Here is a 15,535-nt window from a genome sequence, read left to right as displayed (position 1 = left end):
AACAGCCACGTGATAATTATGTAGCACTGCTGCAGCCATCTTTAGTGTGGGCAACAGAGTATTTTTAGCATAAGCGCTGCGTATATTCCTAAGAGATGCCATTGCTCTGTGGTTTTACTACGTACAGCTAGTAGCCACTCATAGGGGTCATGGAGCTGAGCTCTTTACAGCACAGAATTTGGCGAGTACTTTGTGTCATTTCCGGTGGGGCGCAGGGGTGTATGGGAAATTTTAACGATGGCTGTTGTAGGTGGAAGATCGGGGGCAGTGGGGCAAGATAGTGATTTTCTCCTGCACCCGGAGCTGCTTTCCCGGGATTTCCTGCTGCTGTCATTGGAGCAGGTGAGGCCTATAACGTGCTGTAATGAGGGCAGGTCGCTGCATGTAACTGTGAGGGAAGCATCTAACCATAGCAACCAGCTGATCACTGCTTGGAGGGTTTGTCTAGTCTTGTGTTCATAGGGCTTGGGGATTCCATAGTCGCTGAAAGTGACCACAGGTGGGATTGTATGTCCTTGTAGCAAAAGTGAGTCTATCCTAAATAAAACTGAATTATATCATGCATTACTTCATTTATAGCTGGAGCCCTCTCTGATGGTATTAAATGATGGATAGGTCTCATCCTGTATTTCTCTGCACTTAGGACCCCATAACCCTGATCATATCTCCAGCTACATTTGCTGGAATGCGGCCCCTAACGTGGGTTGAGCCTCCCCCATGCTTCACTGTTCCCTGCAGACACTTATTATTGAGCTGCTCTCCAGCCCTTCGGTGACACATTGGTATCTTCTACAGCCAAATAGTCCAAGTGTTGACTCATCAGTCCAGAGCACCTGCTGCCATGTTTTGCCCTCCATTTCTTATGTTTTCCTGCACAGCTGATTTGCTTGGCATTCTTTCTATGTTGGGGATGTATGGCAATTCTTCTATTAAAACCATTTCTGGCCAGGCATATTGGAACAGTAGACTGGTATGCCTGAGTCTAACTGAATTGTGCCTGATCTCAGCTGATTTCTGGACATCTCTCTTTCATCATTTGCGCTAAGTTTGCTTAGCCAACCACTGCATCTATGGTCCTTGATGGTGCCCGCTTCTTGGTTCTATTACAAGTTTGGCTGTAAGAGTAAACAGTTTGTACCATCAGGGAGGCATCTGATTGGTTCCAAATTTATCCTGCAGCAGGATAATGACCTAAAACCTATAGCAGAGGTCATTGAGAATTATCCTCAGCGTAAAGAAGATCAAGTAAACCTGGAAGTGATGGTATGGCCCCCACAGAACACCAATCTCAACATCAGTGATTACCAATCGGTATATTCCCTGTTTTTCTATTAAGAGCTCAGATCTGTGTATTACTTCTTACTGGTGTACAGGTGGATGAACTCTTATATAATGCAGGGCAGTTGTAGCCAGGAGAGATCACTTCAAACAGTTATTATAAAAAAATGTTATAAAGTTTAGGTACACTTTCAGTTTATGGGATATTCTAGCAATATTCCATAATATCGCATTCTGTCACACTATGACACAGAAGTACTTTTTTAAAGTAGTGACTGGAGAAGAAGAGATGCTGCTGCTATGGACCAATACAATTACTAGATTATTCCAAATGAATGTTTGCAAGAAGCATCAGCACGTCTAGGAAAAAGTTAATGGAACTTGGCTGCACTGATATAAGCATATATTTTTTTTATTCAAACCATGTCGGTTTAGCAAATGCCGTCTTAAATTTTTGTTTCAGAAAAACATTGTCGTCAAAGATGCCGTAGGTAACAAAGAGAAGTTAACAGAGATCTTTGTCCAACATGCTATGCCCCTTCCCCAAAGACAGTTACCCAACAGCCGATGGGGTAAGCTGATGGAAAGTAAGAGGGGAGTAAAGAAACTTGAGGAACCACACAAGAAAAGGTAAGATTTCTTAGTGTCTAAGCACAAGTGGGAAAAATGTATAAAACTAGTGCAAAGGAAAGCTTGGTGCCAGTAGTGAGCTGTAGGATCACAGCTTTTTATCTTGAACAGTAAAGAAAAACTTCTGGTTTTAGGCAACGGTTGCAGTACTTCTAAATATTTTGGTTGTCATTCCGCTTTAATGAGGTTGTCATTCCATTATTGTTTGCTCTATACCCATTAATTTCTACGGTTAAACATTTCAACCCAGTATCAGTGGTAGTCCAGGAATTTATAAGTCATGGTTAGTGAAGTTCACACTTGTAATGTATTATATTGTAGTTTTGTCATCGAACACTCGTCCTGGACGCTGCAGACACTGCTGAGTTTGTTATGGTTCAACTACCTACAAAGTAGTAGTAAAACTGATGCAGTTTGTCACCTGTTGATTCTATTTGGCTTAGTTTAAAGACCATGTGGTCAGCCATTGCTATAATTGTCGGACCATAGGGAGACAGCTGAAGACATGGTTATATAGAATGGCTCTCTGCTGCTAGACACTAACAGCATAGGTTAGCAATATGCCATAAATTTCTGTGCTATGTGTGCAAGGTAAGGTAACAGTGGAATCATAGTTGTTAAAAATGTGATTCTTTTTTCTACAATGTAATGCAGGTCAGACAACCTGAAGCAGGGGTCAGTAATCCCAATGTAACTACATGACATTGTTCACACAGTACATATAACTGCAAGCAGTGTTGCTCCAATGAGCCTAGACTCACTCTTGTTATGGTTCTTCTGTATGTATCTTTTCTTATTTGAGTTTGTCCTTGGTTTCCGTGTAGACTTGTTAACATGTCAGCATACTGCAGTTTAATAGGTGTAAATGACTAACTATAGGCTAAACAGTGTTTCTGTTACAGTGCTGAAAATATTAGGAAACGCCCTCTTATAGTGTTTGATGGGACATCTACAAGCACAAGTATAAAGGTCAAAAAGACAGAAAATGGAGACGCAACTCAGCGGCTTCATCAGTCATGTACAGAAAAAACCAGCACACCAGTAAGATCAGGAGCAGTACCTACCAGTCCAGTGTCTCACTATAATAGCTCAACTCCCTGCAAAGAAACCAAGGATCCTACTGGAAACCATGAACATTTGTCTTCTGGACCAGGGTCCAATACAGAAACAGTAAAAGTGAAAACACAGTCGCCAGTCAGTGGAAATATTGTCAAAATTAAAAGAGCAGCTCCAAAAGAGGACTCTGATGTGACGGTAGGTATCATACAAGACTCTAGTAGCTGCCATATACATCAGATGAATTGACGATTTACAGCAGCATCTCTCTTTATTGTGAGGATATAGCTTCGCTTTACTAGTAAAATAAATGTTATGCCCTCATTTGAAAACAACCTTACAGGTCTATAATAGTGATGATTTACCGAAGCAATTTAATATGTTAATATTTCACATCTGTGTTATATATGGAGGTTGTTGAGTCCCACACAGTAGTTTTATTATGCTTGAAAAATAAAAATTGTGAATTAAAAATATTACAGCCCTACCCTGTTTAGTGCCTGTGGGTAAATTCCATGCAGCCTCAACATACAGGAAGAATGAATATGTCCTTTAATAAAAATGTTAAGCTACAAGTTTCTTTGGTCAAATAATTAATCATTATGCACACTAAGAATTTCACTTCCTCTCTTCTAGAATGATGGGAAGCCTACAGAAGCAAAGAAGAAGATCCAGCATGTTACATGGCCATGAGTTTACATGAAGAATAATATCAGACATTAGGAAATCATAACTGATTGATTGAAGTGCAAGGATGTATAGACATTGCCAACACTTTTCTACCAGTCGAGGACGTGTTAAATGGTGCATGAACCTGTTCAGTGTTTCTCACCTTAGAACAGAAGCCCTCACCTACACATTGGTCACGTCTTCATACATTCAGTTACTAATTTATTGCTGAGGACTCTCGTATTGATGGTTCAAGAAGAGTGGAAGGCGAACGTTGTCCTATAAGTGCTAGTAGTGTTTTTCTTAGATCTATTAATAAACATGACCGTATTATTTTTATAATAATAAATTGTTGAATTGCAGTGGTATTTGTATTCCTTGTAATGCTTACTATATGAGGAAACCCTTCTGGAATCTTGCTGCACAGAAGGATTTTGTTCTGTGAAATGAGGAAACAAATTCTCTCGCTCATTGCTGCCATATTTAGGAAACACTTTCATGTCCTATGGCATCCATGGTTTTTATATACCGCTATAAAGCTTTGACAGTACACACCCGGGTGCAGGAGATATCCATGCCATTAGTTTCAGCACTGATATCCCTTCACTGTCAGAAGGGCAGGCCTTAATGCTCAGTTTCATTGCTGGGTGGTAAGGAACGCCACCTCTGACAGTACAATGCTATGGAAGTGTACTGTCGGGGAAGGGGCAAAAGGGCGATAGCACTAGTTAGTAAGGTAAATCCTTCTGACAGTGGGGAGATATCTCTGCCGATATCTCCTGCACCCAGGCAATATCGGGAAAGCTCACATTGTGCTGAATTCAGTGCATGGTCAGCTTTCTAGTGATATATAATACCGTGGTTGCCAGAGGATGTGAAAGGTCCTCTTTTTAAAGGGGTTATCCATCTTCCAAAAATTAACATCAGATACATCCACTGCATCCATTCACAGTTCCCTTGATGCAATAAAATAACAGGTAATAAATCACTCCCATATCTAAGGTCAGATGATGCTGTGATGTTTCGTTTGGAAGCTCACTCCCTCTCCCATCTGTGAGCAGAAAATACAGAGAGGGAGAGGAGAGATGTATCATGGTAAATGTAGTTTTTTTCCACAGATTTACTGCTTGTAAATAACAGTGATCTAAGGAGTCGCTGGTAAAATAAAGCCAAGAAAGGGGGTGCACAAGGGAAGTGAGGATTTAGCACTGCAGTGGATGTATTTGCAGATAATTTTGGAAGCTGGATAACCCCTTTAAGAAAAAAAAAATCTAAAAATGGATTTGAAACTGGTATTTTAAATAAAAAAAAAGCTATTCTGTGCTTTCTGAGCAATCAAAGGAATCTATAAAATTCTTCCTATTTTTCTAGTAGTCCAGAATCATACTGATGTGTGAACATACCCTAAGGCTATGTTCACATGGAGTTTTATGCAGGAAAAGGCTCCATTTCATTTTAATTGAAGCCACTCGCTTTTTTTTCCAACTAGCAATTATTTTTCAAGAAGCGACACACCCTATCTTTCCGCGGATTCCTCGACTGACTCGTCTGCGGCGCGAGACTCACTCCTGATTAGGCCCATTCATTTGGGCCTAATGAGGAGCGGGATGCCGCACAGAGAATTCACATGGAGGAAAAAGTTCCGCTGTGTGAACAGACCCTAAAGCCGGGTTCACACAGAGGTTTTTTGGACCGGATTCTGAGGCGGAGGCTGCCTAAGAATCTGATCCAAAAATGGCTAACTGCAACTGGATGTCGGTGCAGTGCATACAGTTGCGGCATTCCGCTCCGGATTAGGCCCAAATGAATCAGCCTAGTTGGGAGGGAGGTGTTGAGCTGCAGACTCTACGGCGGAATCCGCCTCAAGAAATGGCATGTCGCTCGCAGAAAAAGGAACCCATTGCATTCAATGGGAGGCGGATTTTTGAGCCGGATTCTGTATGTATGCAGAGTGGTGAACCTAGCCTCTCTGCTGCCTGAGGCGGACGATCAAAAGACACCCCTCCCCCCCCGAAAAGATCCCCAAGTATAATAATAGCGACTGCCGCCCTCGGCGGCCTATAGTACAAAGGAAGCGGGTGCGGCAGTGAGCAGGTCTGGGGAGGTTGGTAAATAGGCCGCTACTTGCTGGAGATACTCCAGCAAGTAGCGGTCTATTGTAAAACAAAAAAAAAAGTTATTATACTTACTGACATGAGCGCTGCTCTGTTAAATATTATATATTTACAATATTCTCTAGCAGACATGGGGTTAACACTCTACTGACATCATAGTCTTATATTCTTGGAACATGGGTGCGGTTAGAGTACACTATTTTAGAAATCTCCTTACATAGCTACAAGATGGAAGGTAACACCCACTCTCATGAATATAAATGAGTAAGAAATACACATGTCTGGGTCTGTCTTTGGGAAGACCAGGGGAAGACCAGGAGGTCTGTCTTTGGGAACACCAGGGTGGGTGGTCCAGGCAGATGGACATCCATGAACGTCGTAACCAGCCCAAGTCCACCAACCAGATGACAAGCATGAACAAGCTGTAACTACAAGATATCCAGATGATTTAACTTCTCTGAAGATGTAAGCTATTGACAATTGACTGATATTTGTGTTATTTGGACATTTTCCCTGTTCCTGTGTTTTCCTTCAAGATATTAATAAACCTCTACACTGATTTATAACAAGCTGACTTCTTCCTATCGTGGACAAGGCCAGGTCCGGATATTTAACAGTGGACACAAGTCTCACCGGCAAATACAAGATATTTAACATGCTCCCGCCGCATCCTCTTCTCCCGGCAGTACACTGCGTCTCAGCGTAGATGCCACGTACGCTGATACGTAGATGTCTGAACCAGCGCAAGGAGAGTAGCAGCTCTCCTTGTGCTGGTTCAGAGAGAAAACAGTAAAAACGGGCCAGCATCGCAGTTCAGCACCAGCATCGGGACATGCTGACTGCTGTCCCAATGCTGGCTGGCACTGGAGCTGTGTAAAGGAGCAGCAGATCACAGGACACCAGAGAAGAGCGCCCAGACCCTGCCCTCACCCGCGATGCAGAGAGGATGGTGACGGGGTCGGGGTGTGGGTTGACTTGGGGATTGCGGTGATTGTCGGTGAGCACAAGCTTGTCAGCAGCCGGGCTGCACATCCCAGTGCCAGGAGGACACGGTGAGGCCGGACATCACCCCCTGATGCTGCGGCTGCAGTGACACGCACACACCGTCTGTGGCACACCGCTCACGCCAGGCCGGGTTCCACCATCCTCTCCGCACCGTGAGTGAGGGCAGGGCCTGGGCGCCCCTCTCTGGCGTCCTGTGATCCGCTGCTCCTTTACACAGCTCCAGTGCCAGCCAGCATCAGGCCAGCAGTTCAGCGTGTCCCGATGCTGATGCTGAACTGCAATGCTGTCCCAATAACGGAAAAGTACCAAAAACAATACAAAAAAAAAATCACCCGTGCTGCCTTCCCCACTCCGGTGTGCCACCCGAGGCGGGCGCCTCAATTCACCTCATTAGAGGTGCGGCGCTGTGTATGCATATATAAGGCTATGTTCACATTGGCATTTTTCCCATTCTGTCAGGTGTCCTGGTATTTTTGATGGTATGTGTAGAGCAATCTGCAGTTCTTTTTGTGCTTAATTTGTCAAAAGTGCTGAAAACCTGAAAAAATTATTTTAAGACACTAGGAGGAATCCATGAAATCAGTAACATGTTTTCTGGAATCCTAAAGTACTACAAAACTGTGCTTTGTAACATTTGGGTCTCATTTAAGCACTTTGCTCCTCTTTTGTAAGAAGTGGGCATACCAAGTAATGAAGGGGCAGGTTCATTGCTACTTTACAAATTTATAATAATTTACATCAGAAAACTGACATAAATTGTAGCTGAAATGTATGTCACATATTAGGGCCCAAAATTATTCTGACCCCAGACCAGACCCTTAAATTAATTTAGTTTCCATAATTAAGCCAGGTCCCCATGAGCCGGAAATGCCCATTTCATGCGAATGACATGCCCACTTTGCGGTAAAAAATGCAGCGCGGACACGCTGCGATTTCCAAAACGGCGCAGTTTTGAAAAATGCAGCATGTCAATTATATCTATGGAAATGCCAGCAGCTTTCCCATAGATATAATGGTAAGAGAAAGTCCGCGGAGGAAAACTCTGTGAACTTTCTGTTCAAATTGCTGCAGGAAGAACCACGATGGGTTCCCACTGCAGATTTTCCCACAGTGCTTTAGCGCTGCGTGTCGTCCCTTGGGGTCTTAGCCTTAAATGAAGTTGTAAGCTGGTTTTTCCACTGTAAACTGACTCTAACATGTGCAGGATGAAATAATTCCCTTTCCATTGGTGCCCCTCTAATCTTTCTGTTGACGCAAATTTAAGTTAGAAATATATGAAACCATATCTGAGATCGGACCACAATGGAAACTGCTGTGGACGGATCTTAGACTCCGCCTCCTCTGACAGAACCAGCGTTGATTGGCCGAATGCTGTGTACTGGCCAATCAACGCTGGTCAATGCATTCCTATGGGAAAAAGTCAGCTCGCGCATATCGCAAGCTGACAGGGATCCCGACATAATAAAGGTACTTGATGCCCCCAGACATGCTTCCCCTGCTGTCCCAGTTGCATTCCAGGGTGTTGGCATCATTTCCTGGGGTGTCATAGTGGACTTGATGACTCTCCTGAGTCGAATGGTGGGATCTCCTGAAATGAAGCATTTTTCCCCATAGACTATAATGGGGTTCGATATTCGTTTGAATAGTCGAATATTGAGCAACTATTTGAAACGAATATCGAATATTTTACTGTTCGCTCATCTCTAGTGTTAACATTCTGTGTGTTATATACTGTATGTGTCCTGTATGTGTGTAGATAGGGGTGTGTGCATATGTTGTATATGAATGTATGTTTGTGAATAGATGTGTATATATGTAGGTATATACAGCATATCAATGTCTATCTATCTATCTATCTATCTATCTATCTATCTATCTATCTATCTATCTATATCCTATTGATCTATCTGTCTATCTATCTATTTGTATTTGCTTATATACATGTCTACCATTATACATACTAGAATTGTATTTTATAATTTGAAGCTTAGGCCCAAATTCACATCTGCGTTCAGGTTTCCGTTCGTGGAGTCTGCTTGGACACTCCCCAAACAGAATCCTATACTCATTAAAAAGCGGTTACCTTCAAGGTCTCCAATTATTATACTCTGGGGTCTGAAAAGACCCCAGAGTATAATAATTGTTCATGGGTGTTCATTATGGGGCATAATAGTGTGTGCAGGGGGGGCCACACGGTGGCTCAGTGGTTAGCACTGCAGCCTTGCAGCACTGGAGTCCTGGTGTTCAAATCCCGCCAAGGGCAAAAAAACCATCTGCAAGGAGTTTGTATGTTCTCCCCGTGTTTGCATGGATTTCCATCCCATATTCCAAAGACATACTGATAGGGAAAAATGTACATTGTGAGCTCTATGTGGGGCTCACAATCTACATTAAAAAAAAAAATAATAATAATAGTGTGTGCAGGGCCACTATGGGGCATAATAGAGTGCGCAGGAATGCGGCGGGGGTCTGTCGGTCAAGGTCTTTGGTGTCGGTCAAGAGGGGTGGGCATTTTAAAAGTTCGCCACGGGGCCCCGCCATTCCTAGTTACACCACTGACCAGTCCTATTCCATATTATACAGTAACATACCACCGGCCGTAGTCACCACTAGAGGGAGCCTATTCCATAATATATAGTAACATACTGCTATCACTGCTAGCCTATTCCATATAATACATACCTCCCAACTTTTGAAGAACCGAAAGAGGGACAAAATTTAGCCCCACCCACTTTTGTGTTGACTCCGCCCACTCGTTAATTTTTCATGTGCCCGCACACAGTATAATCCTCCTACAGTCACCCGTAAATTATATGTCCCCCCTCTATCTCTCCCCCAGTTTCATATACACCCTTCATCTGCCCCCAGTTTCATGTCCCTCCATCTCTGCCCCCAGATTCATGTCCTCTCCATCTCTGCCCCCAGATTCATGTCCCCACATCTTTGCCCCCAGATTCATGTCCCACATCTCTGCCCCCAGATTCCTGTCCCTCCATCTCTGCCCCCAGATTCATGTCCCCCATATCTTCCCCCAGATTCATGTCCCTCCATCTCTGCCCCCAGATTCATGTCCTCTCCATCTCTGCCCCCAGATTCATGTCCCCACATCTCTGCCCCCAGATTCATGTCCCACATCTCTGCCCCCAGATTCATGTCCCTCCATCTCTGCCCCCAGATTCATGTCCCTCCATCTCTGCCCCCAAATTCATGTCCTCTCCATCTCTGCCCCCAGATTCATGTCCCTCCATCTCTGCCCCCAAATTAATGTCCACTCCATCTCTGCCCCCAGATTCATGTCCCTCCATCTCTGCCCCCAGATTCATGTCCTCTCCATCTCTGCCCCCAGATTCATGTCCCCCATCTCCGCCCCCAGTTTCATGTCCACTCCATCTCTGCCCCCAGATTCATGTCCCCATCTCTGCCCGCAGATTCATGTCCTCTCCATCTCTGCCCCCAGTGTCATGCCGTCCTCTCCTTCATCTGCCCCCAGATTCACGTTCCACCTCCACATTAAACTTACCTTCTCCTCCACTCCCTCGCCGCTCTCTGCCCGCCTCTCTCGCTGACACATGCGGCTGAAGGAAGGAGCTGACACAGGTCAGCTCCTCGCTTCGCCGCTGCCCGCCTCTCTCCCTGACACATGCGGCTGAAGCTGCTTGCGTGCTCGCTTCGCCGCTGCGTCTCTCTCGCTCACACATGCGGCTGAAGCGAGGAGCTGACCTGTGTCAGCTCCTCGCTTCGCTGCTGCTGCTGGCTCCTGGCTTGTACATCGCGTCTACAAGCCAGGAGCCGGCGGCAGGGGCGAAGCGAGGAGCTGACACAGGTCAGCTCCTCGCTTCAGCCGCATGTGTCAGCGAGAGAGAGACGCAGCGGCGAAGTGAGCATGCAAGCAGCTTCAGCCGCATGTGTCAGGAAGAGAGGCGGGCTGCGGCGAAGCGAGGAGCTGACCTGTGTCAGCTCCTTCCTTCAGCCGCATGTATTAGCGAGAGAGATGCGCAGCGGCGAAGCTAGGAGCTGACCTGTGTCAGCTCCTTGCTTCAGCCGCATATGTGTTCAACTCAGATCTGCGTCCTCTGGACGCAGATCTGAGTTGAAATCGGGACATACCTCCCTCCAACCGGGACCGCGGGACATGTCACTCAAATCGTGACTGTCCCGCGGAAATCGGGACGGTTGGGAGGTATGTATAATATACTAACATAACACTGGCCGCTGTCACTATTAGAGGAAGCCTATTCCATATGAAATAGTAACATGTCTCTGGCCCATGTGACCACTAGAGGGAGCCAATACCATGTGATTTAGTGAAAGTACAAGACAATCACACATGGAGACAAAAAAACAAAGAACATATAAAGATCAAAGCTAGTCTATGACTGAAGAAACTCTATGTGGGGCTCACAATCTACATTTATAAAAAAAAAAAAAAAAAAAAAAAAATTGAAATCCAAAAGAGTAGTCAATAGGGAAAGCCAGAGGTCAAGAATCAGAATACAAGTAATAACAGTGAGAGAAAAGCCAGCACACACAAGGCAATAGCAAGCACCAATATGAATGTGAGCCAAGAATAAATAGGGAGGAGAACCCGCCCTGGAGTTGATAGGAAGGCAGGCTGTCAATCACAGGACAAGGCTATAATGAACTATTAGAGGAGCAGAGAGAAATGAAGGTGAAGGAGATGGGTGAGGTGAAAAATCAATTACCAAGCTGAAAGAATAAGACAGTGTTCAGACAATGTAAGAAGAACCCAAAGAAAGAAATCACAGCCAAATACACCTCCTGTGCCGCAGCATGTGGCCAGATGATGACGCCAAAGCCCGGAAGGGCAAAAATATTACACCAGTTGGAGGAAGACATCCCATCAGGGGGTCGCAGCACTAGGTTCTCCATAGCACTGGAGAGGCAAGGTAGAGGAGGAAGAGCAGCAATCATAGGAAGTGGAATGCAGAGGAAACACCAGCCAATCAGGAAGAGAAATTTCAGGCAAGTCCTGAAGGGCGACCTAGAATTCATAGAGATCGGTAATCTGACCCTCATAAACTTTGTTCTGAAGATTATTGGGCCAACTAAAGAGACGCGTAGAGGCCGGTTCCTGCAGAAGATGGAGGTGGCGCTGGAGAGTTCTCTCGCAGCATTGGGGACGCCCCCAGTGCTGCAGAGAACTCATTTTCATAAAAACGGAAAACGTAATATCTACCGAACAGTGGCGCGGATAAGACATCTACAGGTAGGAGAAGAATAGCCTTTCTTAAGGCTATTCCTATGTGTTAGAAAAAGAGGGATTCTAATGATAGGATCCCTTTAAGTAATAATATGAAGCAGATAATTTTAAACTATGTAAAAATTCTCACATCAAAGTAATCATAATAGTATGTTTAATGCTTCAACCAACATTGCAATATTTTTTACTATCTGCCAGAGCGGGATTTCCTACTGATTTGGTAACAGCAGACATTAAGCTTCTTGACACATATTGAAAGAAATGTCAAAAGACAGCAAAACTAAAGTGTAAATTGTAAGAAGTCAACTGACAATATGAGCATCAGCACAACATGGGTTCACACATCAATAGTTTATAAGCAACAAGAATCTAAATAAAACGTAACATTTAATAAATTAGGAATAAAAAAAATGGCTAGGCCCAAATACAAGATAAAAGCAACCACAAATTGCCCCATATTATGGGATAAGCATAAACAATTCAATGCCAGGTTAGTAGGAACTATCTTCACCACAATAAGCATAGATCAATAGGGCTGCAAAATGTAGGACGCAGATATCGAATGTGCCAAAAGGAACAATCTTACCAGTGCTCCTATGCAGAGGCATAACTAGCAAAGACTGCACCCCCAGCAAACTGACTTGCTCCACAGTATAATGTCCAATAGTAGCCCCTGCTTACAGTATTATGTCCCATAGTGGCCCCTGCACACAGTATTATGCCTCATAGTGGACCGTCCATGAACTTATTATTATACTTTGGGGTCTTTACAGACTGGTAAAAGTAAAGTCCAAAATGCGTTGAGATGCATACTGATGCATACTGATGCCGGCCTTGCTCAGTTGATGTCTGGAATGTCACCAAAGAGGCCCGAAATTTGCAGGGAGTAGCGCCGGTTGCAGGAGAGGTTAGTAACACACGTCTACTCTGGGGTATGAAGAGACCCCAATGTATAATGATAGCAGGATCTGTTGGGGTTCATGGGCCCTCTCCTGCTCACAGTCGCCTTTGCAGAATGGATGCAGAAGGGGAAGCGGAGGCTGCTGTGAGAAGGAGCAGGGATTGGTAAGTAAATAGGGCAAAATCAATCCTAGCGCTGCCTGAAATAAAAATAAAAAAAAAGTATTGAAGACAGGCCTAGGATTCAAATGTGAAACTCTACTCGTGTGTTTGCTGTATTGACTGGTCTGAACATCATGCCAGGAAAGGGACTTCTAGCATAATAGTTATCTATGCTAGTAGAAGTCCCTGCCTCCAAGCATACATACTGTCCCATACTGATTATACTACCTACGGTATATATATAACTTTTACGCTTGGAGTCCCTCCCCCGACATAATGTTCAGGCCAGTACCTTTAAACACTATGGTTCTGATTTAGCTGCTGTTTTTGTTCCTTGTCCGTATTTAGTGGTACTAGTACAAGGACATCAGTTGGCATATTTGTGGTATTGTTCTACCATTATACATTTTTGTAATGTGGTCCAAATTTATACTGCATGTAACAATATAGGTATAGCCTTTTTGTGAAGCATTGTGGCTTTCCTTTTTTTCTCTATGCTGTTTGGTGATACTCATAGATACTTTGTAATGTTGACTAGTCACATACATGGGATTACCTTTTTCCCCTTCCAGTGGTTGTGACTTAGCAGGCTATTGTTATATGGTTGTTGTTATGCCTTACATATCTCTTGGTATTTTTATCATTGTTATATTTGCCAATAAAATTTATTTAGTAATTTTTATAAATAACGGTTGTTGTGTTACTCTCTTATCATGAGTGTTTAACTTACCTGACCTTTCCTTTGGTCCATGTTTGCTCTACTCTTGACGGTAAGAACACATTACCCTAGAGTGCTGATATTACGTTTATAGGGGGATATACAGGTATTCTTAAAAACATTTTTTGTTTCACCCCTCCTGAGTGCTACGTTTATCTCTTGAAATTGTACACTAGGTAAACAGCACAGTTCCCAGTATGCAAATACTACCAGAAGCGCAGTCACTAAACAGATGTGGGGGTCTCAGAGGTCAGACCCCTTTAAAAATTGGATAACTCCTTTAAGAAATTAAAAGCAGTATTCCAATAATAGACATACCATCAGTTTTGTATCTGAAACTGAAATGAGAACTCATGACCTCAGTTACACAACTATATATAAATAACACACACATATATATATATATATATATATATATATATATATATATATATATATATATATGTTTGCCCGGTTTCCTGCCTGAAAAATGTGGGGGGATAGAATCCCCGAACAGCGATCAAATGCAAATGTGACCCCTGCCTTTTTACAATGTACAAATATATATGACTGGACTGAACAGAGATCATTTCAATTAGCTCTTTATACTGGGGCCGGTAACTATGACAAAAGGGGCATCCTTTAGATCTAGAGGATCAACTTTGTAGCTTGATGGATGTGTGTTTTTATCCAACCTTATTTACTATATTATAGTTGAATATATATTCGGTTCATACATTTATTTACACATTTCAGGGGTAGGGGCCAAACATATTCCCTAAACACAGTGGAAACTGAGACTTTTGAAAGTAAAGGTAATGAATATCCTTAGAATGGCTCTGGAAGGAAGTAAAATGTTGTCTGTCTTATGACCAATAAATACATTTAGAAATGTTATGTTAATGTCTTTTTTTCATTTTTGAAACACTGAATTGTCATGTATTAAATATCTAGACCATATGCACAAAACTATTAGGACATTAGAACTGCAGAAGCTTTCATAACATATCATTCTAAATAATAAATAGATAAATAGACTTTAACATGGAGTTGGTCCTCCCTTTGCAGCTAAAACAGCGTCTGCTTTTTTGGGAAGATTTTCTATAACATTTTGGTGTGTGTATGTGGGCATTTTTATCCATTCATCCAGAAGAGCATTTGAGATCAGATGTCTTGGCTCGCAGTCTTCTTTCTGGTTCATTGCAAATGTGTTAGGTGGGAATGAGGTCACCAAACTTGCCCAACCATGCCTTTATGGTTTGCGCACCGAGGCAGTTATGTTGGGACAGAATTGGCCTTCTGCAGAATGGTTCCACAAAGTTGGTAGGAACTAGTGAAAAAATTCCAACTGTGCCATAATCAGTGGAATGGCACGTATTTAAGGATGGCAGGAAGTGGAGGTAGTGGAAAGTCCCCTTTAACACATTTCCCCACCAGCATATCTGAAAAGGCTCTGGTTTCTTAATATTCAGGCTCCCTGTTGGAGTTCCTGAGCGCCAGAAATCAAACTTACAATAGCCAGGAACTGGTGTGAATTTAAGGTCCCTCACCTTCTTAAAAAATGGTGATCTGAGCACAGCTACAATAACATGGTATGTGTCGAAGACCCGCCACAGGTAAGCCGATTTACACTAGAAAACTGGCCTAGATGGCTTAGTAAATTCTCCCTATTGTATTGCTCTCCCCGGAACTTGCACTAGACTTAAAAACAACAAGTAAACGTACAACATTTTACGTTTAAGTATGTTTTTATTTTTTATTTTTTTTACAGATCTATATAATGTAGTGCAATTTAATTCCAAC

The 15,535-nt window shown here is 43.2% G+C and overlaps 1 protein-coding gene across 1 annotated transcript; it reads left to right on the top strand.

Annotated features, from left to right (window-relative positions):
- Positions 1-115: 115 nt before the first annotated feature.
- C2H2orf49 (chromosome 2 C2orf49 homolog) lies at positions 116-3,955 on the top strand. The gene is made up of 4 exons (XM_075262801.1): positions 116-342; positions 1,742-1,908; positions 2,811-3,162; positions 3,601-3,955. Exons 1-4 carry the CDS (start codon positions 238-240, stop codon positions 3,655-3,657), a joined length of 681 nt encoding a protein of 226 aa, XP_075118902.1. The 5' UTR covers positions 116-237; the 3' UTR covers positions 3,658-3,955.
- Positions 3,956-15,535: the final 11,580 nt, after the last annotated feature.

This window comes from Leptodactylus fuscus, chromosome 2, assembly GCF_031893055.1.
Source record: "Leptodactylus fuscus isolate aLepFus1 chromosome 2, aLepFus1.hap2, whole genome shotgun sequence".
In the NCBI taxonomy this organism is placed as follows: domain Eukaryota; kingdom Metazoa; phylum Chordata; class Amphibia; order Anura; family Leptodactylidae; genus Leptodactylus; species Leptodactylus fuscus.
This window is presented reverse-complemented; position numbering and strand designations above follow the sequence as displayed.